Below are 24,105 nucleotides of genomic sequence, written 5' to 3' on the forward strand. Positions count from 1 at the left end.
ATCAGCTCTACTCATGGATCTCAATAAAGAGTCATCGAATGAATGAATGAACATATGAACGAATGAGGGAGTGAATCACAGTGGGAGCTGGAGGTCTAGATGTTTGGCTAGCCCTTCCACGGTCCTTATCCACACTGAAGTTTGGAAACAGTGTGCCCAAAACTTTATATGGTTGGGTCCGTCTCCAAATTTCGGTATCAGGGAAAACTGCTTGCACACAAAAATGCCAGGGCTCCTGAATAGGGCAGGGATTGCAAGTATGAGACCCAGGCCCCACCTTCCAGGACATTAGATTCATGTTTTTCATATGTTCTTGGGCTAGGAGATATTCACAGATCCTAACAGGTACCGGGATGACTATTTTAGCTGCGTTGAGCCCCTATACTATGGGCACCAAGAAAGTGCTTTAAAAACCTGGCTTCCCTATTAGCTTAGGGGAAAAAAAAAAAAAAAAAGTCTAGAAAGAGAGCATTTTTCTATTTCAGAATAACAACAGGAGGCCTTTTCCCTACTGGCGTTGAGACGGGCAGCAGGGCCACGGGAGGGGGCAGGGGGACTGCTCAGCCTCCTTCAAAGCCCATGAGGTGGAAGGCTGGCCCTCTCTCGTGGTCCTCACTGAGCCACCCAGGACCAGAGTGACGCCGCCAACCATGTGTCGGTTAAACATTATCCCAGAAGAATGTTCCGTGCTCAGCACCAGAACTTCCATGTAAACACTCCAGTGCTGGTGGGCAGGGGGGGCGAGGGAGCGTGGATAGCTCTCTTAGAAGTGGGCCTTTTCCTTAGAAATGTGCCCTTGTGTGTTGGGGCGGGGGGCTGTCACAGATATGCAAATCTCAGGAGGTACCACCCCAGCCTTGTATAGAAGAAAAATTCAGCTTTCTAGAGAGGAAAAACGCTTCTTGGCATCACACGGCCCTGTGAGAAAACAGCCCCTCCCTCTACCATCTACGTGTCTGCAGCCTGTTGGCGCGATGGGGTAGGGAGGACACACATCACGGAGGGTTCGGCTGCAGGTGGGACCTGCTAGCCCTGCCCCAGCCGTGAAGGCAGCTCCCAGCACGCTCCCCTCTGCCGCTACAGGAGCCTTGAGAGATCACCGGCCAGGGGCCAGCGCTCTGAGGCTGTGCTGCTTTTGCTTTCCCGTCTGCTCTCTTCACCCGCTGGTCCCCAGCTCAGGGCTTGCAACGTGGGGGCCTGCAACTTGACAAAAGGCCTGGCTCTTGGGTCTAGGGATAGTGCTGACTCTTGTTTAGGTGCCCGATCACTTCTTCGTTCACTCACTGTTTCACGGTTTCATGGATTCCCGCGTTGCCCTTCCAAAATGTTCACGGAGCACCTATGAGGTGGACGCAGAAGTGACCACAATAGATGGAAAAACCCCATCCCGGTGGAGTGTACGTTCTGGCGGAGAGTTCACTCGTTCACCTGCTCCTTGTGCAACACACATTTCTTACACGTAACACACATTTCTCACTAGGCACCGACAAGTTGCTTCGTACAACCACAAGTGCTTTCTTCGGCATCACACACATTCAAGTTCCTGCCTCCCTCTTGGTTAAAAACAAAAACAAAACCAAAAAACTTATGGGATGTCTTTCGTGTAGAAGACATTGGTGGGGGAGCGGGACCATGCGTGGGTGGGTTCTCCGTTCTGGGGGAGACCTCTCGTGAGCGCGGTGGAGGGACCAGGACACAGTCCCGCCAGGAACAGCAGTTCCAGGAGGAGGGAAATTCATCAGTTACTTTTCAAGCCTGCTAACCACGTCCAGGAAGGGGTGCCAGGTGTGAAAGAATCCAGAGGCTTCTGTGGGCCAACAGGCTGAAGCTACGTTTCAACAGCTTTGCTCTGCTTTCCTTCTGTGTGTCCTTCTAGCTACTCCCCAGTTAAGGGGAGCTTAGACTACAGCTTAGACTACTAAGAGTAGTCTAGCTGTTGGTTCTCCATTGATACCGGGGACATAAACACATCTTAAATGAATGGGATTTTAAGCATTTTTTCAGGGACCCACGTTACACCGAAATAAAAAGTCAATACTAGCCCAGGTGGCTCGTCGGCATGGTAAAACTGGGAAGGTGGCCCTGGGGGTGACCAGATTGGGGAAACCCTGTATCACACTGTTTCCCGGGTACAGATACAGCAGGTGAGAGAATGGAAGGGAGCCGGGGAGCTGGGCGGGCCATCACAGCCCAAATGAGGATGCAAAGGGTAAGGCACCCGTGTGAAGTCCCCTGCCTCCTGGCCCCTCAGGCCTGGCATCTGGTGGTGATGGGGGAAGGGCTGTGGGTGCTGGGACTGACTGGGGTTTGTTTCTCCAAGTCACCACCTCCTGTCTCCCGTTGGCATTTCTTGAGCAGGCCTGCATGCGGATTTTCCAGAACAGTAGGGGTTTTCCAGAGCATTCTGGCATTCTAGAACCGACTGATGACTCACGCCCAAAGCAAATCTGCCCAGGTGAGTGCACTCTGTCAAAACTGTCCCGCATAGCCTCGTGTCTAGCCTCTGTCACTCGCAGCCAGGGTCCTTTTCGTTAGAAGGGAGAAAAAAGCTACACACATACACACACACACATTCATTCTGTCTTGGGGACAGTCCCTGCCACCCACCCCAGTCCTGCCAGCCTGTGCAGCCCCAGGAGCCCCGTGTGCAATGACACAGCCTCCAGAAGTTTGAGGATTGCAACCCAAGGGCAGGAGGCAGAGACCCAGTGGACTGACCAGGGACAGGAGCTGGAGACCAGCATCCTTGACCTTCATGCTCAGGAGGAAGCTAAGGGTTTGTTTGGTGCCAACATAGGCTCTAAGGGCTAGCCGGGTCCCTGGACCCCAAATTCCATAATGTCCCCTAGAAGAAGAGATCGGAGTCTGAGAGGGTGCCCCACATATCCCAGTACACCCGCTCCTGGGTATACACTGTCGCGTTCCAAGACTACCAGGAGTATCCACGGGTCAAGGACGCTGAGTGCAGTGTCACTTGTAATGGGCAGTGAGCTGGCAAGGGATGCCCTTGACCATGGAGAAGAACGAGTAGTAGAAAGCAAATGGGCACTGCAGTGGACCCTTGGGGCCCATTAGGGCAAAGGATTATGCGTGGGTAGGACCAACACTAGGTCTTAACTGTATTACACAATCCCTTTTAGAGAAAATTTTAAAAATCCCCACACCTACAACAGCCGTATACATTTAGTAAGAAGACATCTCAACCGAGAGATCATGCTTAACAATTAGAATGGTCACCGCTGGAAATTCATCTACTGGAGAAAGGGAGCGCATGTCAAGTACAGGGATAAAAGGAAGGAAACGAGAAGTAAGCAAAGGGCTTTTTGCAAACAGGATGTGCCAAGAAGTGAGGAGTATGATAAAATCCTCTCTCTTCACTGGGGTCAAAAAAGGAAAACGTTCCCACAACCCTACCAGATTTAAGCTTCCTTTTAAAATATCTTTAGTTTCTTCTTCTTTTTTTTAAAAAATGAGAGAAAGCCAATTAAAGATACCATCTGATAGGAAAGGGTATTGTTTCTTCAATTGCATGTTAATTATTATTATTTTTTCTTTTTTTAAGTAATCTTCACAGCCAGCATGGAGCCCAATGCCGGGCTTGAACTCACGACCCTGAGATTAAGACCTCAGCTAAGATCAAGGGTTGGCTGAGCCACTGACTGAACCACCTGGTTGCCCTGAATTTGGCTGCGTGTTAGAATTACCAGGAGGGTTTTTTAAAAATACAGATGCCAGGGCCCCTCCCCCAGAGGTTCTGGTTTCTGGGTATCTGGGTTCTGGGTCTGGGTATCAAGAGGTTTCAGGAGCCCCCTGAGTAATTCAAAAGTGCAGCCACGGTCAAGAACCACTGGGGCACGTGATTCAGAGACAAACCAACATTCAGAGTCTCCAAGGGAAGGAAATGGGTTAATGACCACAGTCAGGGACTTGGTGTTGTAAATCAAGGCTGGCTGTCCTGGCAGGAAGCTCCAAGTAAGGTAAAGGGACTCAGTTCATCCCCAACACTGACCAAACAGGTGGAAGATGTTTTCGTTTTTTGTTTTTGTTTTTGTTTTTGTTTTTGTTTGAGCTGTGCATGCAGGCTTGGGCTTCCAGAAAGGAGTCTGGGGAAGGAGTAGCTGCCTCATCAAGGGTTGAATCTGATGCCAATAACTTTGCAAACCTGGTATTGCAGTGCCCCAGCCCAGAGCTGTGCCCTCCTCCCACCATGGCCGGGGGGACATCCAGACCCCAGGGAGGAAGGAAGGCAGGGAGGAAGCTGAGAGGACAGGCAGGCTTCCAAGGTGGGAAGGTCTGGGCAAGCTGAATACCCTTCAGGCTCAGGATCCCTCAGACTCAAGGCACCTGTTATATGCATACATATGTGTGCGTGTGCATGTGTGCCACACACATATACACACACACACACACAAAATGAGTGTCCCAAATACCCCCACCTCATTTTGCAGTCATCTACCCACTCACCCACCCACCTGCTTCCGGAGATGGTGTATTCACACACCCACATCAAACCCAACACATGCCTACCACAGGGCCTTTGCACAGTCCCCTCTGCTTGGATGCTCCTTCCCCAGACATCCACATGGCTCATTCTTTCCCCTCCTTCAGGATGTGGCTAGAATGCCCAGAAGGCCTTCTCTGACCATCTCCTTTAAAACTGCAATCCACGAACTGGCCAGTGCTCCCAACTGCCCAAACCCCTGCTTAATATTCTCTGTAGTCCTTACACCAGCGGACATACTATGTGTTTTATTCATTAACTTCCTCATCTCCCCCAACCAGAAAGTAAGCTCCAAGAGAAGAAGGAGATTTGTTTTGCTCACTGCTGAATCTCCAGTGCCTATACTAATCAACGACCAGAACATAACAGTAATAATAATAATAATAATAATAATAATAATAATAAACAACATCCAACTCTTGGAATAGCACTTACTGGGTGCCAGACACTTTGTGGGGGGCTTTCGCTGGTGCTCAAAGAACACTTTGAGCCCCCACCATGGACTAACACACACCACGGGGTGTCAGGTTAAAAAGAGGACAGAGGTTGGCACTGGCCTGCCTGAGTCTGTCTAAAGCCTAGCCCAAGCTGGTTGACCTTTAGCAAGTGTCCTAGGCTCTCTGAGCCTTTCCAGTGAAATGAGGACGGTAATCACTGGCACTGCACAGAGCGGAGGCCGGGTGACTGGTGGCCGGCCTGGGACAAGCCCCTCCACTGCCCGGCGCACATGCGGAGCTGGGAGACACGCACATCTCTGGAGCCACGTGAAGAGCACGGGTGCCACAACCCGCACTTCCCAGAGCAAGTATATGCACACGTGTGTGTGCATTTCTTCTACAAATGCACCCTGGAAAGAGCCACACAAAAGTCATCAAGCCCCTTCCCCATCTTTCCCAGGCCAGGAAAAGCACTCTGTCTCTCTTTCACTTTCTCTCTCCCTCTCTCCTCTCTCCCGGGTCCCTGAGCTCTGAGTTCTGCCCTGAGCTCCAGAAGCATGCCCTCTCCCGCAGGCCCTGGGGTGTTAGCCTTTCTGCTCCCACAGAGCCCAAGAAGTAGGGGGAAAGAGGCTCCCAGGCTCCCGGGGCAGGGCTCAGCCTGGCTCACACGAGGCTGGGCGGGTCGCTGCGGGATTGGCCCAGGGGGTCACCCCATGGGAGGAGCCTCGGCAGCTTGGGCCCAGAAGCTGGATGGGAAGGAGGTGGTGACTGCGGAGGGCTCACCGCTCCCCAGGCCCCAGCTCTGGGCTCTGGGAGCAGCTGCTGCCGGCTGCCTGCCAGTCAAGGCTGGGAGACTGGGGCATCTGCGGGGAGTCCCAGCAAAACAATAACCCACCCATAAGGTGCTTGTGAGCATTAATGAGATCATGACTGTGACGTGCTTAGTCCAGTCCCTGGCACACGCCACGGGACTGTCCTGCACCCCCGCTCCATCCCCAACCCCCATCCTGTAATGTTCAAGCTGTTAGATTTTTCCTTTGGGATTATTGGTCTTTTTTTTCCCCCCTTTTACTGTAAGACAATAGGAAACAGAATTGTTTGACAGAATTTGTCTTCCCAGGCAATGTAAATTCCCTCAGACATCCACTCCAGGGCTCAGACTTCACCTCCATCAACCCACTTATTTGGATGTAAGGGGTCAAGGTGGCCTGTGCGAGGGAGAAGGAACGTCCTCTTCCCCAGCCTCTGGAATGTGACTCGGAGAGGAAGCCAGCCCCAGACAGATGGCAGCCCACATCCTCCCAGCACCCCCCACGACCAAGATTTGTTTTGTTAAACAACCCCCCTCCAGGCAGATGCCTAGCCACTGGGCCTCCATGCGGGTTGTCTTGGAGGTAGGAGCCCTGGGCGGGAAGTCAGGAGACCCAGGTTCCCATCCAAACCCTAACACAAACCAGCTGTGAACCCACACCCCCATTCAGAGTCCTGGGCCGCTTGGGCGATCTCCTTACATGGGGAACAGGGCCCATGCTCCCCTCACTGGCTAGGGTTCTGCATGGTCTCCCGGACCAGGCGATGCGCTCTACCCCTCAAACCATTGCCTGTCTCCCTGCATGCCCAGGGCCACGTCCCTGGGACCCAGCCCAAGACCTGTCAGGCAAAGGGATGGGTCTGGTGTGCGTGATTTTGTGTTTCAGTCTTCCAGTCAACCCCCTCCAGACGTTGGTGGTTGGGGTGGGGGAGGGGTGGTCCTGGGACATGGCCATCTTAAAGATGCTCTGGACAGTGGACAGACTTTTCTCTAAGGGTCTGTGCGGTGGATATTTCAGACTTTCTGGGCCATCTGGGTTACCGTCACAACCATGCAGGCACTTCAGTGCAAAAGGAGCCACAGATAATATGTAAACGCATAGAGGTAGGGGAGGGATCCTGTGTTTCAGTAAAACTTTACGTACAAAAATGAGCCCTGGGGCAGCAAGTTGGAGACCCTTGCTGTAACCCATCACAGTCAAGTCCTGATTACCCTAACCAGCCCATGTCATGCAAGGCTGCTGCTCCTCTGAGTTCTCCGGCATTCGGAGAACTTCTCTGCTGCCTTCCTACTCGGAATGCAGCCTGTGGACCAGCATCCCTGGACTCCGAGTGTGTTATTAGAAATGCAGGGTCTCAGGTCCCGTCCCAGACCTACCAAGGGAATCTGCAGTTTAACAAAACTCTCAGGTGATCACACGCACATTACAGTTTTAAGGTGGGAGAATGGGCTAAGGTTTGTAGTTTGAGGCAGATCTCTCTGGCTGCCTTTTGGGGGGCGGATGGACAGTAGGGACAAAGGTGGGAAGCAGGAGGGCAGGGAGCGATGGAGAGGCAAGGTGGGAGGGAGAGACATGGAAGGGACAAGGACAAGGGACAAGGTCACCGGGTAACACAAGGTCCCACTGGTAACAGATGGAAGCATGCCAAGTGAGGAAGAGGCAGGATTTCACAGACCTCTGCCTGCCCAGCCCCTAAAATCAGGAGGCACCTTCTAGAAGGCTGCAGGAGGGAAAGAGGATGTAACACAAGAAGGGTACTGAGAACACTGGCTCAGCTTGGTCTTTAGGGTGAACCTTTTCTTTCTCCTTCTGCTTGCAATCCCATGGCTGATGAGACCCAGACTGCCACCAGCCACCGTCAGCCTTGCAGGGGACCTGCGGAGGGCCAACCCCACCCGGCCACCCACCCACCCCAGCCCCCTGTGTGGGGAAAGGGTGAGGCCCCCGCTGGAAATGGGCTCTGGCCATGTATGAGGTGTGAAAGGCAACTGCCAGGCCGGCCTCCCCCGAAACCAACATCGCACTCAGCGGAAAAGTGCGCCGATGTTCCTGGCTGGAGCAGAAATCCACCCAGAGGCTTTGGGAGCGGGGAATGGGTCTGGCGGGATTGTTTGCCATGTAAAACTATCTGCCTGCGTCTTGTCTTGTGACAGCAGAGAAAGCTTCTGAGGCCAGGAAATAATTTTTGATGTGGAGGGGAAAATGGATTTAGCCGTTCCAGCCGGCCTTTGGCTTGTGGATGCTTTGTGCAAGCTTGCGAATTCATTGTTTTCCAAAGTGCGCGAAGCCAAGGGGTTTCCAAGGAGGTGTCTGGCTCAAGGAGGTGTCTGAGTCTTCCCAGCTCAGGAAGGGAGAAGGCAGCTTGGAATCCTTTCGCTGGTCAAATGGTGGAAGGTTTTCAAGTGCAGCCAAGCCCAGAAGCAAGGAGACAGGGGACAGGAGTGCTCCGGGCGACCTCACCAGAAACTCAGGTCGGGAAACCTCCAGTACGGGTGTCCCAAACTCGGCACCCTGACATGTGGAGACAGACGCTTTGTTGATGCGGGGGTGTTCTGCACCTTGGGGGGGTGTTAAGCAGCAGGCCTGGGTTCTCCCCACTATCTGAGAGTAGCTCCCTGCCCCCCTAGTTGTGACGATCAAAACATCTCCAGACTTTGGCAAATGCCACCGAGGAGGAAATTCGCTCCAGGTGAGGAGGAGGCTAGATGTTGACTAAGCCCGGCTCCCAGTCATTGCTGTCCAGAGGTGGCCAGCTGTCTTCACACAGTGCCAGCCAATGCAAGCACGAGCTGCTGAGAGGCTGTCTGAGGTCGGGGGTCCTGCAAGTCCTGGAGGGGTTTGGAAACTGGTGGAGGCTCTCTGCCGGAGGGGACACTTGACTGAGTGTGAAAATCCATGGTAATCCACTAGGTCAGGTCTTTGGGCTTCTCCTTAACGCGTATGGCAATTTTTCGTTGTGTTTCTTTTTTCGAACTAGTCTCCCGCATTAGAACATAAGCCTCCTTGAGGGCAGAGATCTTGTCTCCTTCATGTCTTATCCTCAGTCAGAGTCCAGTACCTAAATGATCTAACTGAGTATCTGTTTCAGGGAGGGAGGGAATTAAACATTTGTTGCATGCCTACACCTGGGAGACACACCTGGAGGACTTGTCAAAACGCAGACCGATGCGCCCTGCAGTTTCTGATTCAGAAGGGCTGGAATGGAGCCCAAGAATTTACATTTCAAACATGCTACTGGGTGATGCTGGTGCTGTTGGTCCAAGGACCACACTCAGAGAAGCACTGAACTCAGAACCTCTGGGATCAGGGAGTTTAAAAGGTTGGATGCCCAGGCCACACCTCAAGCACTTAAATCAGAATTCCTAGAGGCGATACCCAGGCATCTGGGTGATCCCAGGGTGTAGCCCAGTTCGAGAACTGCTCAGCAGCACCTTCCCCTCTGATCTCACAGCCGGCAGGATTATTCCTGCCTTATGCATTAAGACATGGAGATTCGGAGGAATTCGTTTTTTTCCCGAGATCCCTCAGTTCTGCCAACATTCATCCCTGGTCTTCCGACTGCAGACGCCCTTCTTCTTTTCGCCCCCTTGCTTGCTCCCCACTCCAGCTCGGAGATGAGACCTCGGCTTTTTACCATCTTTACAACCGATATTCATGAAGCTGTTGCTGTCCTCACAAATATCTCCCACTGTTACTGCCCCCATTCTGCAGAGGGGGAAAACCAAGGCACACAGAGGTGAAGCAAGCTGGCCTCGGCCACGCAGCCAAGAAGTGCTAGAGTCAGAATTGAACACAGCTATCTGCCCTGCACCATGGGTCTCACTCGTGGGGGGGACAAAGAACGCGGGGATGCAAGGGGAATCTGGACCGAGACAAGACAGCAGATGCAACGACTGGGGGTGTACACGAAGCTGGGGGCCCCGAATGGGCAAACAGCCAAGGACCCAGAAGTGGATGAGCCACAACCTGGAAGAAATTAGGAAACTGCTGGGACCCAGGTGAGGCCAAGGCAACCCTCTGCCTCTGCCAGGCGGCATCTTACAGTCTTCCTGTCCCAGCTGCTACCAGTCCCAGCGACTGCCCCACCCTCGGCTTCCAGTCAAAGCATATGATTGGCTGACACCGGGCTGAAGCTCGTGGGTGGGAGGAGCGACGGAAGAGCTTCCCAGAGCCCGGGTGGTGGGGCCGCAAAGTGAGTCCGAGCCCGCCCCTCTTGTATTGCCCGCCCCGAGCTGAGCCTTGCTGGCCCTCTCCCCTTCCCTACCCCATCTCCTGTTCGCTCCCTCCAACTTCTGCGTTTGCTGGCTACCTTCCCAGCTCTGGACCTCGGCTCGCTCTTCCAAATTCCTGCAGTTTCTCTCCCATTTGTTTGGTGTCACTGCGGACAGATAATTGGTGACGCTGTCCATCTCCCCAACACCCTGCCCTCAGAGCTGTCCGCACATGTGGCCCAGGTACAGCAAGGAGACCTATGCCCACGTGACACGGGTGAGCCTTTGATTCCTCTTGGCACAAAGGTGAGTATCAGGCAGAGACCCACCGCATGCCACCCTGAGATGCCATACCCGCATACCAGCTGGACAATGATTTCCTATTTTTCTTCAAATCAACTCTCTTTTCAGCCTTTGACACATGTATTTAAAAGGGGATCTTTGTTTTATTGCCGCAAGTAGATAACGAATCACCCTCGCCATTAATAGAGGGAACCACAACAAGAGAGAAAATGGGGGGGGAAGGTAAGTCTCACTAAGTTCTTTTCTTTTGTCTTTAGAGGTATGAAGCCTGCCTGAGACTCGATGCTTTGCTGCCAGATAGAAAGATGTTAAAGGCAAAGTAACATCACTTCCAGTCTTGACGCTCTCCGAAAGCTTGATGGTGAGCACTTAGAAAGGGAACTTTCTCGCCAAGCAGCAACCATGTAGAAGGCCTGGCCCCTGCCCACCCCCCTCACCAGACTGCCCATGGCCACAGGGGCAGGCGGGCGGCCTCCACTTCCCCTGGGCTGGGCCAGTTTTAGAAAGAGCCGTCAGTAGCTTGGCGGCGGGTACTGGTGCTGGATGGGATCCGGCTGCTTGTGAAGCACGAAAGTATTTCTCGCTCCACAATAGGTTCCAGACCTCCCTGGACAAACAGAGGGGCTGGCAGTAGGAGCTGGGGCGCTCAGATCGCGGGCTTTGGGCCCTTGCCCGGCAGACACTGTGACTTCCTGCCCTGGCGCCGCCTCCCAGGGAAAGGATGCTCTGCTGGTGTTAATGACCACTTGGAAAGCAAAACCCCAAAGCGAAGGCTTTCAAGGCTAAAACTCATAGTCCCTCTGTGTTCTGTTAAACTCTTCCCAGGCCTGACTGCTTTCTACATCTGCTTTCCTGCATTTCCTCTGACACATGGAGAAAAACGTGTCTAATGCACGAGCCTACTGGAACCCAGGCAAAGAATGCAAATGAGTGTGGTGGTCCATGACAGGGGTCCTAGGGACCCAGGCAAACTGGAAGGCCCAGGCCCTGTCCAAAGAAACGTGGTGCCCATTCAGCTCCTGCCTGCCGCTCCCCCATAGAAACCTGAGCTCAGAACAGCTGGAGCCACCCATTTCTCTAGAGATTCTGGAAATCTGAACTTTTCTGTAAAATCTCCATTTTTTTTTGGCCAAAATATTAAAACAAAATGAAATAACCTTCTATAAGAGTGCATACAAACATGTGGACATGTCACTTTTAAAGTACACTTGGAAAACAGGCACCTAATGACATGTCAAGGATAAATAAAGCTGTTCAGAGGAAAATGTGAGGGGCCAGAGAATAGGCAAGCCAAGTTCATCCCACTGGCTACTGGTGTTTTTCTTTGGATTTAAACCATGCAGCCAGCATTTACCTGATGCCTGGTGCACCGTGCATTTTGTGAGGCGTTGGGTTTGCAAAGGTGAGGAACTTTGCTGAGTTCTCCAGACAGCAATGGTGCAAACAGGCCCAGTCCAGGTGAAGATGGGGACCCAGGGACACGGGCTGGTGCTACCCAGAGAGACCTCATCACCTGCACCTTTGGGCCAAGCTCTCAAGGCTTTCAGAAGGATCTAAAGCAGTTGAGCTTTTGTTCCCTGTAAATCAAATGCCCTCTTATCTAGCTGCCAGCAAATTCATGGGTACTATCAAAAGCAAACAGAGCAGCAGGGAGGCCACAGCGGTGATCCAGGCAAGAGATGGTGGACACCCAGCCAGGGTGGAGGCAGAGGAAGCAGTGGGGAGCAATGAGATTCTGAAAGTAGAACCGACCGGATTTACTGATGGAGCAGACTTAGGGTGTGGGAGAGGAGGAGAGGCGTCCAAGTGGGCCCTGATGTCTGGGATTGAGCACCTGGAAGTCAGATCCCCTGGAAGCTAGTGGAAGCATCTAGAAGCATCTGGAGCCCAGAGTCACAGAGGAAAATGGTGCAGCAGGAGGCAGGGTGGAAATCCTCAGGGGAAACCTGGCTCCTGTTTGCTGCCTCTAACTGCAAGAAAGTCCACACCACGTGCAAGGAGAGAGCAGCTGAGAGGAAGTCGAGAATCCAGCTTGTCTCTCAGACAGCCTGACTGAGGCTGTACTTCTGGCGTATCCTGACCGCATCTCCTCCCTGCCCACCCCCAGCTCCTGGTATCCTCGTTTGCTCCAACCACATTCACGTCCAAACTGGGAAAATGGGATTTTGACTCAAGAGCTCACATGACCGAGGGGTGGCAGAAACCCCAGAGGGGCGTCTGCTTTGCCACATTCGGGGCCGACCCAGGTGATGGGGTAAGCTGGCCCGATGTATCGCAGGAGGGATGACCCGGCTCGGCTTGGAAGCTTGGAAACAAAATGCAGTGGGCAGCTCGGATTAGATCGGATGCCTGAGGTTTGCCTTCTGGAAGGATTTGGTTCCCCCAATACTCTGAGTCTGGAAGAGGGGAGGAGAGAGGGAGGGAGGGAGACGGGAAGAAGACAGCTGCTCACCCAGATGTCTGTCAAAGCCGATTTTGCCCTACAAGCAGAACTTTGTGATCGCTCTGATTGGTGGAAAATGCGCATCATTGGCCTTAAGTGCAAACAACCGTAAAAATATGTGAAATGAGATGCACGTAAATTGGTGTTATTTAAACTCTGGCTAGATGCTGCCATCTGTCCCAAGTTCTTAGCCTGAGGCTGGCACTCTCCGTTTAAAAGAGGAGAAGAAGGTATTCTAGCCTGGGAACAGGGCTTCCCCTGGAGATCATTTCAAGGACTGAAACAGGACTGAAGGCAGACACACTTTCTTCCTTGCAGACCACCCACTGTCACTTGCCTTGGCCGGGGCCTGGCTCCCACACTTCAGGAGAAACACTACTCTGTAGTGGTGTCCCCATACCTCCCCCTTCACGCCTTTCCCCCACCTTAAGAGTCCACCCCCTACAAGGCTCATTCAACTGGGTCACTGGTTACAGGTGGGGACTTCTGCAGTTCTGGAGTCCTGTGGGGGTGGGGGGAGGCAGGGAGCTCTCAGGAGACACTGGTTCTCAAAGACAGCAGCCTGCTCTCAGGTCATTAACGGCTTGAGCCCAGAGAAGTCACCAGCCTCTCCTCTTGCAGAGGTCGATGTGACCGGGACACACCCCAGGCTCCAGAGTACAAGGATCAAGGGCATGGACAAGGTCAAGCCAAGTTCCAGGGTTTGGGGTGTGGCCTTGGAGATGGAGCCCGAGGATCATAGTGAACATCCAAAGCTTTCTGTGTACCTCCAAACCCCTGCTGGATTCGAAGTCTGCATGGGGAACTGTGTAGACCCGGCCTTTCGAAGTGGATTCATATGACCATCTGGGCAACACTTCCTTTGCAGCACAGTGAGGACAGAGGCCTAGAATTCTCCAGGAATGCTTCTTGCCAAGGGGAATGAGGCTGAGCTCAACAACTAACAGTTAACATTTTTAAAGGGAGCATTTCCAATTCTTCAGGCTGACACAACCCATGGAAAGGTGAAAGGGTTGTTATGTATTTATTTTCGTTCCGTCGACTTCTTTTATTGTCTCAGAAAAACATGATGTGGCCTCGTCACCAACCAGAAGACGAGTCCTCGCTCAGGGAGTGTGGTCGCTGGTGTCGGGCTGGGGTTTGGGGTGTTTCAAATGGGAGCTGGCTTATTTGCAAGGCAGCTGGTCATTACATAAGGAATATTGATAAAAACCCACACAGTTGCAAAGACTCTCTCATCAGCAGCGATGAGACGGTTAGTAATAATTCCAAGCTTCCCTGGAGAAATTCAGGGAAAGGGCTTTGCTCCCCATCGCCACCCAAAAGATCCTTTTTCTCCTTATTGATAAGAATATGAATGCTCAGTGACCCTTTCTTAAATGTTTACCATTCGCCAAGCACGGCGCTAAGGATGCTGCAAAAACACAAGCGTTGATCAACTCTAAGTAACGCCGTCCATTAGGTCTCGATCCCTGTTTCATGGATGAAAGACCCAGCTGCCGAGACCTACCAAAGGAGCTTCCCGAGTCATCTCCAGGCCTCCGATCTCGTGCCACGAAACGTAACAAGGCACTGCATTTGATCCACAATATGAAATGCCTCAAAAGAAAATGCTCGCTCTTCCTCTGGGGCGCCTGGGTGGCTCAGTCAGTTAAGCGTCTGACGGTGCGGCTCAGGTCATGATCTCAGGGTCCTGGGATGGAGCCCTGTAGCAGCTCTATGCTCAGTGGGGAGCCTGCTTCTCCCTCTCCCTCTCTCAAATAAATACAATCTTTAAAAGAGAGAGAGAAAATGCTTGCGCAATAACCAAAAAGCCATCCCACGTTCCCCCTGGGGAGGAAGGAACACACAGCGCCCATATCTGATACGATACTGTCCGGCCTTGCAAAGGAAGGACATTGTGACGTGACCTGCTACGTGGAGGAACTTTGGAGACGCTGCGCTCAGAGAAATCAGCCCGTCACAAAAGGACAGTTAGTGTAGGATTCCACTCTTGTGGAAGTGTGACCCGCAGGGGTCAGTTCGTAAGGGACAGTGAGGACGGTGGCGGCTCCCAGGGGGACAGGGGACTGGGAAGTGGTTTAGTGGGCATGGGGTTAATTAAACACAGGAGTTCTTTTCAGCTTGGGAAGATGGGGAAACGTTCTGGAGACAGATCGTGGTCACGGCTGCACAACAGTGTTAAGTACCTTACACTAGTGACCTATACACACTTTGCAGTGGCTGCTTTGCACTGAATGTGTGTGTGTCTCCCAGAATTCATGTTGAAACCTAATCCGCGCTGTACCAGTAAGAGGAGGTAGGGTCTTGGAGCTGTGATGAGGTCACCAGCAGGCTCACTTTGAATGGGATTAGTGCCTGGATAAGAAAGACTGCGGAGAGCTCCCTCCCCGCTGTGCCACGTGAGGACACAGCGAGAAGACAACGTCTTCTCGATGACCAAGAAACGGGCCTGCCCCAGACACCGAATGTGCCCATGGCTTCATCCTGATACTTAGCTTACAAGAGGCAAATGTCGATTGTCTATAAGCCACCAATTTATGGCATTTTTGTTAGAGCAGCCACAACAGACTAAGACAATGGTACATTTTTTTGCTATGCTTATTTTGCCACAATAAGAGCACATTTCTTTTTCCCCAGAAGGAAGGAAGGAAGGGATGGAGGGAAGGAAGGAAAGAAAAGAAAGAGAGAAAAGGCTTGAAATTAAAAGCATTAACTCATTCACGGATAATTCCTTTAAAAAATATCAACAGGAGGGTCGCCTGGGTGGCTGAGTGGGTTAAGCCTCTGCCTTCAGCTCAGGTCATGATCCCAGAGTCCTGGGATCGAGTCCCGCATCGGGCTCTCTGCTCTGCAGGGAGCCTGCTTCCCCCTCTCTCTCTCTGCCTGCCTCTCTGCCTACTTGTGATCTCTGTCTGTCAAATAAATAAATAAAATCTTTAAAAAAATATATCAACAGGAAACTCAACATTGTAGATTCCTCTCATTCACTGAACAGAGATTTAAGGGGTGTTGACTATGTGCCAGGCGCTCTACGAAGCAGGGGGGTTATACAGCTGAATCAGGATCGATGTCCTGGAGGGACACGGACGAGTAAACCCACCGAATCCATTAAATCATAACCGTCGACAAAGTGCTCACTCTAGACAGAGGGCTGTGGTTCAGATAATCCTTCTGGCATCCTTGAGGGCAGAACCATTATTATCCCCATTCTACAGATGAGGAAACTCAGGCACCGAGAGGTTAGGGAAAACTGTCCAGGGTTGCAGAGATGGTGAGCCAGGGAATCCTGGGATTCCCTGGGATTCCCACCCAGGGAAAGCCAGGGATTCCCACCCAGGCAGCCATACTCTGTCCGTGCTCCCAACCACACGCTATGGTGTGGAAGGAGCAATGATAAACTACGTAAACCTGCATTTGTAGTCAGCAAACTGCAACCTGCGGCCCACGTTCGGCCCACTGATGATTTTTGTACATAAAGTTTTATTGGCACACAGCCGTGCTCATCTGTGTGCGTACTGTCTACGGCCGTCTACATGAGCAGAACTGAGTTGTTTTGACAGAAGCCGAATGGCCTGCAGAGCTGAAAATGGAACCTGGCCCTTTGCAGAACAAGTTTCTTAACTCCATTTTGGGAAGATTAATAGGAAAATGTTCAGTAGAAGAGGGAGGGAAGCGCCATCTGCCAGCTCTGCCTTCTCGAGATGTTTCACATCTCTCCCTTTCCCCTCGCATCTGACGCCACCACCGTGGCCCAGCCAGCCATCCTTCTCACCCGACGCCTTCTAGAGCCTCTTACCCACTCTCCCCGTGTCCACTCTGGAGCTCTGCAACCCTGTTCCACCCAGGAGGGAAAGAAAGCCACCTAAGGATGAAGAGTGGATCTGCACGCCTTCCGCTTAAAACCCTTCTAAGTCTCTCTGGGTTCTCAGCATAAAATCCGGACTCTTTGCCAGGACCTACCAGGACCTGTATGACCTGAGCCTGCCCCCTGCTCCCACCCCATCCCACACACGTCTGTTGTGTACTGGCCACCCTCAGGAATACCCTTCCCACCATCCTCCCTGGTGACCTGCCCTTGATGCCACCAGGTGTGAGGTCCCTGTGAGAAGCCCTGATGCATCTCCTTGCTCTTCCCTCATCCTAGAAGCTTCCATTTCCTCGGCCCCCTCCTTACCTGAGGCTATAGGGTGGCATATGTCGGGGGAGGCTTACACCGCCCCTGTCTTACTGCCACTGAACCTTGCTCGCAGCCCACTAACTCCCCGGCATATACATAGCATATCTTTGTGTCTAGAACTCTGTTTTCTGAATGCAGGTTCAAGGCTCATCCCCTGCCACCACTCCCCAATCAGACTATCATCCCTAAGTCCTTCCTGTGTGCACACGTCAAAGCCTCCACCAGAATGCAAGTCCCCTGAGGACAGGGACCCGGGGATTGTTTGCATGGCCCCTCCTTTCATTCCCGGTGGCCCGCAAGCATCAGGCTCAGTGAGCGTAGGCAGAGCAGGGAGGATAAATTCCATGCAGAGAGCCCCCCACCCCCAATGGTGGGAGACTGTATGTTGCCTTTGCATAGGAGCAGCAGAAAGGACGGGGAATATGCAGTAGCAGGAGATAGGGACAAAATCAGGCAATCCTTCCCCCCTGATGCTGTGGAAACCTTCGAAGGTCAAAAGGGCTCCATCTCCAAAGATGCTGACATGGACAGAGAGTTGCTCAGGCCCATTTCCTGGCGCTCTGATAATGGCACCCAAATTCACTTGTCACATTCCACCACAAGGCCCTTGTATGGAGTGCAGGACCCCGGGAGCCATCAGCCTCTTGGGGGCCCGTGCTGACAGCCAAGCTGAGCTCCAACTTCCATCATCAGGGGAGGGGGAAGGATCTACCCCAGATGCTGTACTTCCCCTGTGACACCCACGGCCCCTTCCCCTTTCCCGGAGGACAGGCTCCTGGATCTGGGATGGTAGGACCGGGTCAGCATCAGGGGCGCGCGGGCAGCTTGCCCAGCTGAGACCACCGGGAGGCGGGTGAGGACTCAGCCCAGCGGGCAGTGGTCCCCCCGCGCGCATCTCTCTTACCTTCGCCAGCTGCGTCTGCAGCTTATTCTTGGCGTCCGTCACCTCGGAGATGCGGGCGCTGAAGGCCAGGTTGGTCTGGGTAAACTGCTTCCACATCTGGTCCGACAAGATCTCGAAGAGGTTCTCGGCCTCCTCGCGCAGCCGGATGGAGTTGGCCCGCATGTTCTGCGAGTGCCTGATGTTGTCATTGCTGAACTTGGCCCAGGTCTCGGGCACGGAGATCCTGCAGGAGGCACAGGGATGAGCTTAACACAAGACAGGAATCGGGTGGTGGAGGGAAGGCCTTGGAGGATCCCCAATCCAGAGTCTCACCCTGGGCACTCTTGACATCTGGGTCGGGACCATTCTCTGTTGGGGGGGGTCACCCCGGACCCTGAAGGAAGTTGAGCAGCGCCCCTCTGCCTGCTAGATGCCAGCAGTACCGTCCCTCCAGTCATGACAATCCAAAGATGTCTCTAGACATTGCCAAATGTTCCCTGGGAGACGGGGAACAACAGCCCCCCACTGGGGACCACTGGGCTAACCCAACCCCCACCCCATTTTATAGGGCAAGCAACAGCATCCTGGCAAGTGCTGATCTTCCAAAGGGTGCTTGGTGAGTTGTAGGGGAGAAAATGGTCTTTTGAAAAGCTCTCTCACTACCACCACCAAAATCACACAGACAGGCTGCAAAGCAGGCACTGGGGTTCTGTGCTGGCCACAGAGCCCCCTTCAGTTCAGAAATGAGCACGTGGTCAGGCTAATGGCCCCGAATTCCTCATTCAACGAATGTTCTCTGAACACCTACCACATGCCAAGCATTGTTCCGGGCATCGGGATGGAGCCAGGCCCAAGAACATCAACAGCCCTGTCCTCACCGGGCTAAGCTTCCGGCAGAGGAAGACGGACGTCAAAGAAAGAAGATATTTACACACGGTATATGCGCTAGGAGGAACTTTAGCCCGGGAAGGACGGGCTGATGGAGTGCAGGCTTTATGTGCTTATCAGGGTCCTAAAAGGAAAGAAAAAGGATCAGAGGGTGCTGAGGAGCTCCAGGATTAGTAGAAACGCAAAGCTGTCACCACTGAGGGCCAGAGGAGGGCCAAGAAGAAACCCCCAACCTCCTTCTCCTCCTGCCGTCCGCCTCCCATGGGCGCCCCTTGCCTTGGTTGAACCCCAGTGGGAACCAGATGGAAAGATGGTCTTCCTGGCCAAGGGTGTAACCCTTTGCACCACACAATTGATGTATGGCCTGGGGTAGGGTAGGGGGGGTCTTCTCCTCTGGGGAGCCTCTGAGAAGGAGGGACATGCATTTCCCTGAGCTGGCTTCAGTTCCTGGGTAACTTTTTAAGGTCTCTTCTAGCTGGGAAATCTCCAGTTCTTAAATAAAACATCTTTCTTCTCAGGCAGTGGGGGAAAAAAAGGGGGATTCAGTTTTCTGAAATAGAAGTCTCTTTTCAGACATTTTAAAGCACACTTAGATTGCATGATGACTAGAAATTTTTAAAAAGAACACATCATATGTGGTTGGCTTGTCTGTCTTTGGCAGGAATTCAAAAATCAAGCAGTAATGGGGGTCTCGGGCTTCTGGAGATGGGAGAGGAAAGATCTGAATCAGATCTTTCAACCAACAAATACTCGAGGCTCAGAGAGGTGAAGCATCTTTGCCAAGGTCACACAGTTACTCACCATCCATCCAGGAAGGGGGAAGCACCAAGGACAGCAGAGAGAGACTGCACCTGACTCAGGAGTGTGCCTCCTGCTGCTTAAAGGGCACCGTCAAGGTCAGGAGCGGCAACCTCTAAGGCTCCAACCTCCCCTGGAGCAGACAGCTGTCCTCCCCAGAGAAAAGAACCTGCTCTGTCACACTCTCCCTGGGCTGGGGGAATGAGCAAGAGGCAGCTTGTCCACTGGAAAGTGGTGTGCCTCCGTAGGGGGGATGTGCTTTGGGGGCCATGTGTCCTCTAAAGAAGGGGCCAAGATAAAACACACAGGCTCTGTGTCCAGCATGGGCTCAGACTGTGGCTCTGCCATCAGCTGTGTGAGCTTGGTTCAGGCGCTTCCACTCTCTGAGCCTTAGTCTCCCCATCGTAAAATGGGGATAATAATGGTGTCGACACCCCAGGGTTATTTAGGGACTCAATGTGAAACCCTATCTTGGCATCTGGCAACAGAGAGCACTTAGTAAGGGTTTAGGAAGCTGTTTGCAAAGTGCGGTGCCTACAGCACTCAGCCAGCATCAGGTAAAGGGCACCTGCTGTGCCAGGGGTCACACCATCAGCTGACCCACGGCAACAAGAACTTGGGTGAGCAGACTCCTGCAGTTCAGTCTCCCAAGGGTCCTTTCACCTGCCTAGACATGGCCCTGCTTTAAGAAAATGTCCAGTCCAGAGCCCTGGGCTAGCACGTCTGGTGAGCGATCAGTCACACACCCCAGCACTTGCTCCCCAGCTCGAGTGCCTGGACGGGGGAATTTGACAGCCTGTCCTGACTCTCTCCAGCCCCTGGCTGCAAGTTTTCAGGGAGACATCCGTTTGGGAAGGGAACCCTCCAGACTTCCACTCCAGATGAGCAGCTGCGGCCCCCGAAGTCCTGGTTATGTAGCCAGGGGCCAGGGGTGTCGCCTTGTCAGGAAAGAGGAGGGGCCCCACAAGTTGGAGGCAGCCCTGGGCTTGGGCCAAGGAGATCACCATGAAATTCCTTTCTTCTCTCTCTTCCCTCCCTCCTTTCCTCTTTTCATGTGTTCGCTTATTCAACAAACACTTCCTGCACACCTACTACGTGCAAAGCACAATTATATTGTGCTAAAAGTTTTCTGGGTTTTTTTGTTGTTGTTGTTCTTTTGTTTTTTGTTTTTTGTTTTTTTTAGATTTTATTTATTTGTCAGAGAGAGAGAGAGAGAAAGAGAGAGCACAAGCAGGGGAAGCAGCAGGCAGAAGGACTAGCAGGTTCCGGGCTGAGCAGGGACCCTGATGCCGAACTCGATCCTGGGACCCTGAGATCATGCTCTGAACCAAAGGCAGACACGTAATTGACTGAGCCACCCAGGCACCCCCACCCCCCGACTTTTTTTAAAAACTGACCAGGATAGAAACCACCCTCTCCCTGTACCCAGAGCACCGCTCTGTCCGGCCCTCATTATCCTGGACCTTGCACTGCCTGCGGATTGGGAAAGCATGCCTTCCTTCTGCCTGAAATTCCAGAAACAGGGACATGTCCATGACAGAGCCAGGCACACAGAAGGCACCCACCTCGGAGCCACTGTGACAAGCAAATGAGGTCACACAGCAAGCACTCAACACATCTCAGCTGCTGTCATGCCCCCACACTAGGCTCTGTGCTCTGCGCCCCACACGCCTACCTCCTTATATCATAGCAACTCTGGGAGGTGGGCACTATTTTTATTCCAGTACAGACGAGGCGGTGGGGGGTGGGGGGTAACAGAGAGATTAAGTACTTTGCCCCAAGCATGAGTGTAGAGGCTGAACGGGAAGCCAGGCAGCCTGGCTCCAGCATCCACTTTTAAACCACTACCGGCTCTGACGGCCACCAGTTGGCTCTCCCAGCTGAGCTTGGATCCCTCCTCCTTCTGGTTACAGTCATTCTGTTGTGGATTTGTTTAGCAGAATTGCCCATCCAGGTGCCCCGCCTGCCTTGGCCCCACAGCGGTGGCTGCATGACCCTCCCTAAGCCGACCTCTTGTACCTTCTTGCTGGAATTTTCATCTTGGGCAAAATGGGGCAAAATGAAGAGACACCCGTGCTCTGACACTATAGATGATTAGCTCCCACTTCCTGGCTCATTCAGGCTGCCAGAACCTTCCCCTCCAGCCTTCTCCTGAAGTCTGTGGCTCCCCCACAGCCTTCCAGTAAGTTCCGTCTTGTCTTAAGTTAGCTAGAATTGGATTCCGTGGCTTGCAACGGAGGACCCCTCACTCAGCCACTTTGTTTCTTACTTGACTGGTGCATGATGGCTTCATGGCTCCTTGGCAGGAACAGACCCAAGCCCTCACTCCCATCAGGCTTGGCCAGAGATGGGGACCAAGAGCCCAGTACTCACGTGCCATCGACTTTCTCCATGCCGTGAAAGAAGCTGATGCAGTCTGACGTGTTCCTTAGGTTAAAGCACTTCTCGTCGATAAACTGGGCCGAGGTTTTGTCCTCGAGGTCCCTCTCCAGAGCGTGCTGAGCGTCTCGGTTATCCCTGTGTGGTGCAAGGATTTGCCTGGTGATGGTGCACCTACCCGGAGTCCCTCGCACAAGGTCATGCAGGAGGGAGGGGCAGAGCCATGCTCAAAGCCAAGTCTCTGGACTCCCCCGAGGGTGCTCTGTCTACCCCCCAGTAGCTTCTCTGTCTTCTTCCCAATTTGATGCCCCCACTACATACCCACGACCTCCCCACACTTCCCCTTCCCCCCAATCCAAGCAGATCTGTTGTCATTCAAAACAGGAGTAGGCAAACATTTATCATAAAGGGTCAAATACTAAATACTTTGGGCTTTGTGGGTCATAGGGTCTCTGTTGCAACTACTCGACTATGCAGGAAAACAGTCTTGGATAATATGTAAGTGAATGGGCATGGCTATGTCCCAATAAATCTTTATAGAAACAGGTGGGGGGCCAGATTTGGTGCTCCAGCTGTACTTGGCTGACCAGCTTTAGAAGACGTGAATTCTACTTTGGACAGAGCCTGGTACTGAAACATGCCCTGGGCAGAGTCGGGGATTGGACGCAGTCAGGAGCTAGGTGGAGCCAAGAACTGGACAGAATCAGGGGCTGGGCGGAGCCAGGGACTGGGCGGAGCCAGGGATTGAAGAGTCAGGAATGGCCAGTCAGGGATAGGTGGAATCAGGGACTGGGCGGAGTCAGGGTCTGGGTGGAACCAAGGATTGAAGAGTCAGGATCGATGGAATCAGAGACTGGGCGGAGTCGGGGCAGAGCAGAGGTGAGCAGAGGACAGTGGACAGGGACAGTGCTTGGCGCCTGCAGGGCTGGAATCTTGGCTGGAAAGCTTAGACTTAAAAGCCACCATGTGCCGAACTCCAGACCCTGGAGAACCACTTTCATGATTCCTGCCATATTCTCAAAGTACCGGCACTGTAAGTTACTTACTATTTTTTGAAAATCACCTTTAAAATATAAATAAGTGTATTTTAAAGGGAAAATCTACATCGCGGTCTCTAAAGGATCATCAGTAGCAACTTCCGTTAAAAGGTCACCTCACCCATAAATACTAATTAAACGCTAACAGAATCCCAGCTAGAATCTGTTGTCTCCAGAAGGTTCCAAGCCTGAACTTTCCTGTCTCTGTCTTGATTGAAACAAGATTAGTCAGTGTTAAAGATATATGAGCATCGACTGGGAATGTGATCTTGAAGTGCTTCGAGGTGACAGGGAATAAAGAAGGGAAGGACCTTCGAAGGACCTTCGCTACGCCAGCTGATGTCCAGACGCACCAACTAAAGTGAGGGGTGCATATGTCACATGGATGTGTGTGTGTGTGTGTGTCTTTCTCTCTTTCTGCCTCATCTTTCTTGGTTTCTCTCTGTCTTAGGGACTTCCTGTCTCTTTCTCTGTCCCTCTCCCCTTTCTGTCTCTGTTCATCATTTTGCCGCCTTTTTTTTTTTTCTGCTATGAGTACTGGATGTTGGTGATGGATTTCAAACAGGCCAGAAGCAAGAGAAGTAGATCCTGGTGGTGGACCCCCACCTATGGGAATGCTCAGGAAGTCATGTTGGAACAGGAGGACACATCCTGAGGCCCCTGGGGCCTTCTGAATTGGCAGAGCCCTGGAGAAATGGGGTCCTGACCTGCCTAATGAACTGGACCATGAAGACCAGACTGTAGAAAAGAAACAGGTCAGAGCATTAGAGCGGACCCAGGGCCTCAGCATCCCTGGTTGGCTGGTGCAGCTTCCTGGCCCTTGTTAATGAGCCTGGACAAAGAGGGTGCAGCCCCTGTCTCCCCTCCTTGGCCCATGACATAAAGCCCAGCCAGTGCCAAGGCTCGCCTCGCTGTGGGCCTGTGAGGAAAAGCCCTGTTATGGCTTCTGCCCAGCATTTTCTGCTTTGCTGGTGCTCCTGGTGAGGTAGGGACACAGCTCTGCCCAGACGCAGGCCTGAGGCGTCACCCAGAAAACCATGAGTCAACAGCCTAGCACCAGGGAGGCCACCAGACTGGGTCAGCAGTGGAGCTCCCCCCGGGGGCAAGGGCACACTGAGGCTCTGCCACTGAGGCTGTGGCCGGTTCCAAGTTTATCAGGGAGCCCTGGCAACAGGAGCTGCTTCCTGCAAGACGATGGGCACCGTCAGACAAGCGGGCCACTGCCCAAGGTCA

The 24,105-nt window shown here is 52.8% G+C and overlaps 1 protein-coding gene across 1 annotated transcript in view; it reads right to left on the bottom strand.

The window, feature by feature from the left end:
• Positions 1 to 24,105, bottom strand: part of TEKT5 (tektin 5) — a 34,751-nt gene that overhangs the window by 4,601 nt on the left and 6,045 nt on the right. The window contains exons 4-5 of the mRNA XM_044233933.1: positions 21,830 to 21,973; positions 17,792 to 18,014 (exon numbers count right to left, since the gene is read on the bottom strand). Of these exons, the coding sequence (XP_044089868.1) occupies positions 17,792 to 18,014; positions 21,830 to 21,973 (367 nt within the window). The remainder of the gene's footprint in view (positions 1 to 17,791; positions 18,015 to 21,829; positions 21,974 to 24,105) is intronic.

The sequence above is a fragment of the Neovison vison genome, chromosome 14 (assembly GCF_020171115.1).
Source record: "Neovison vison isolate M4711 chromosome 14, ASM_NN_V1, whole genome shotgun sequence".
In the NCBI taxonomy this organism is placed as follows: Eukaryota; Metazoa; Chordata; class Mammalia; order Carnivora; family Mustelidae; genus Neogale; species Neogale vison.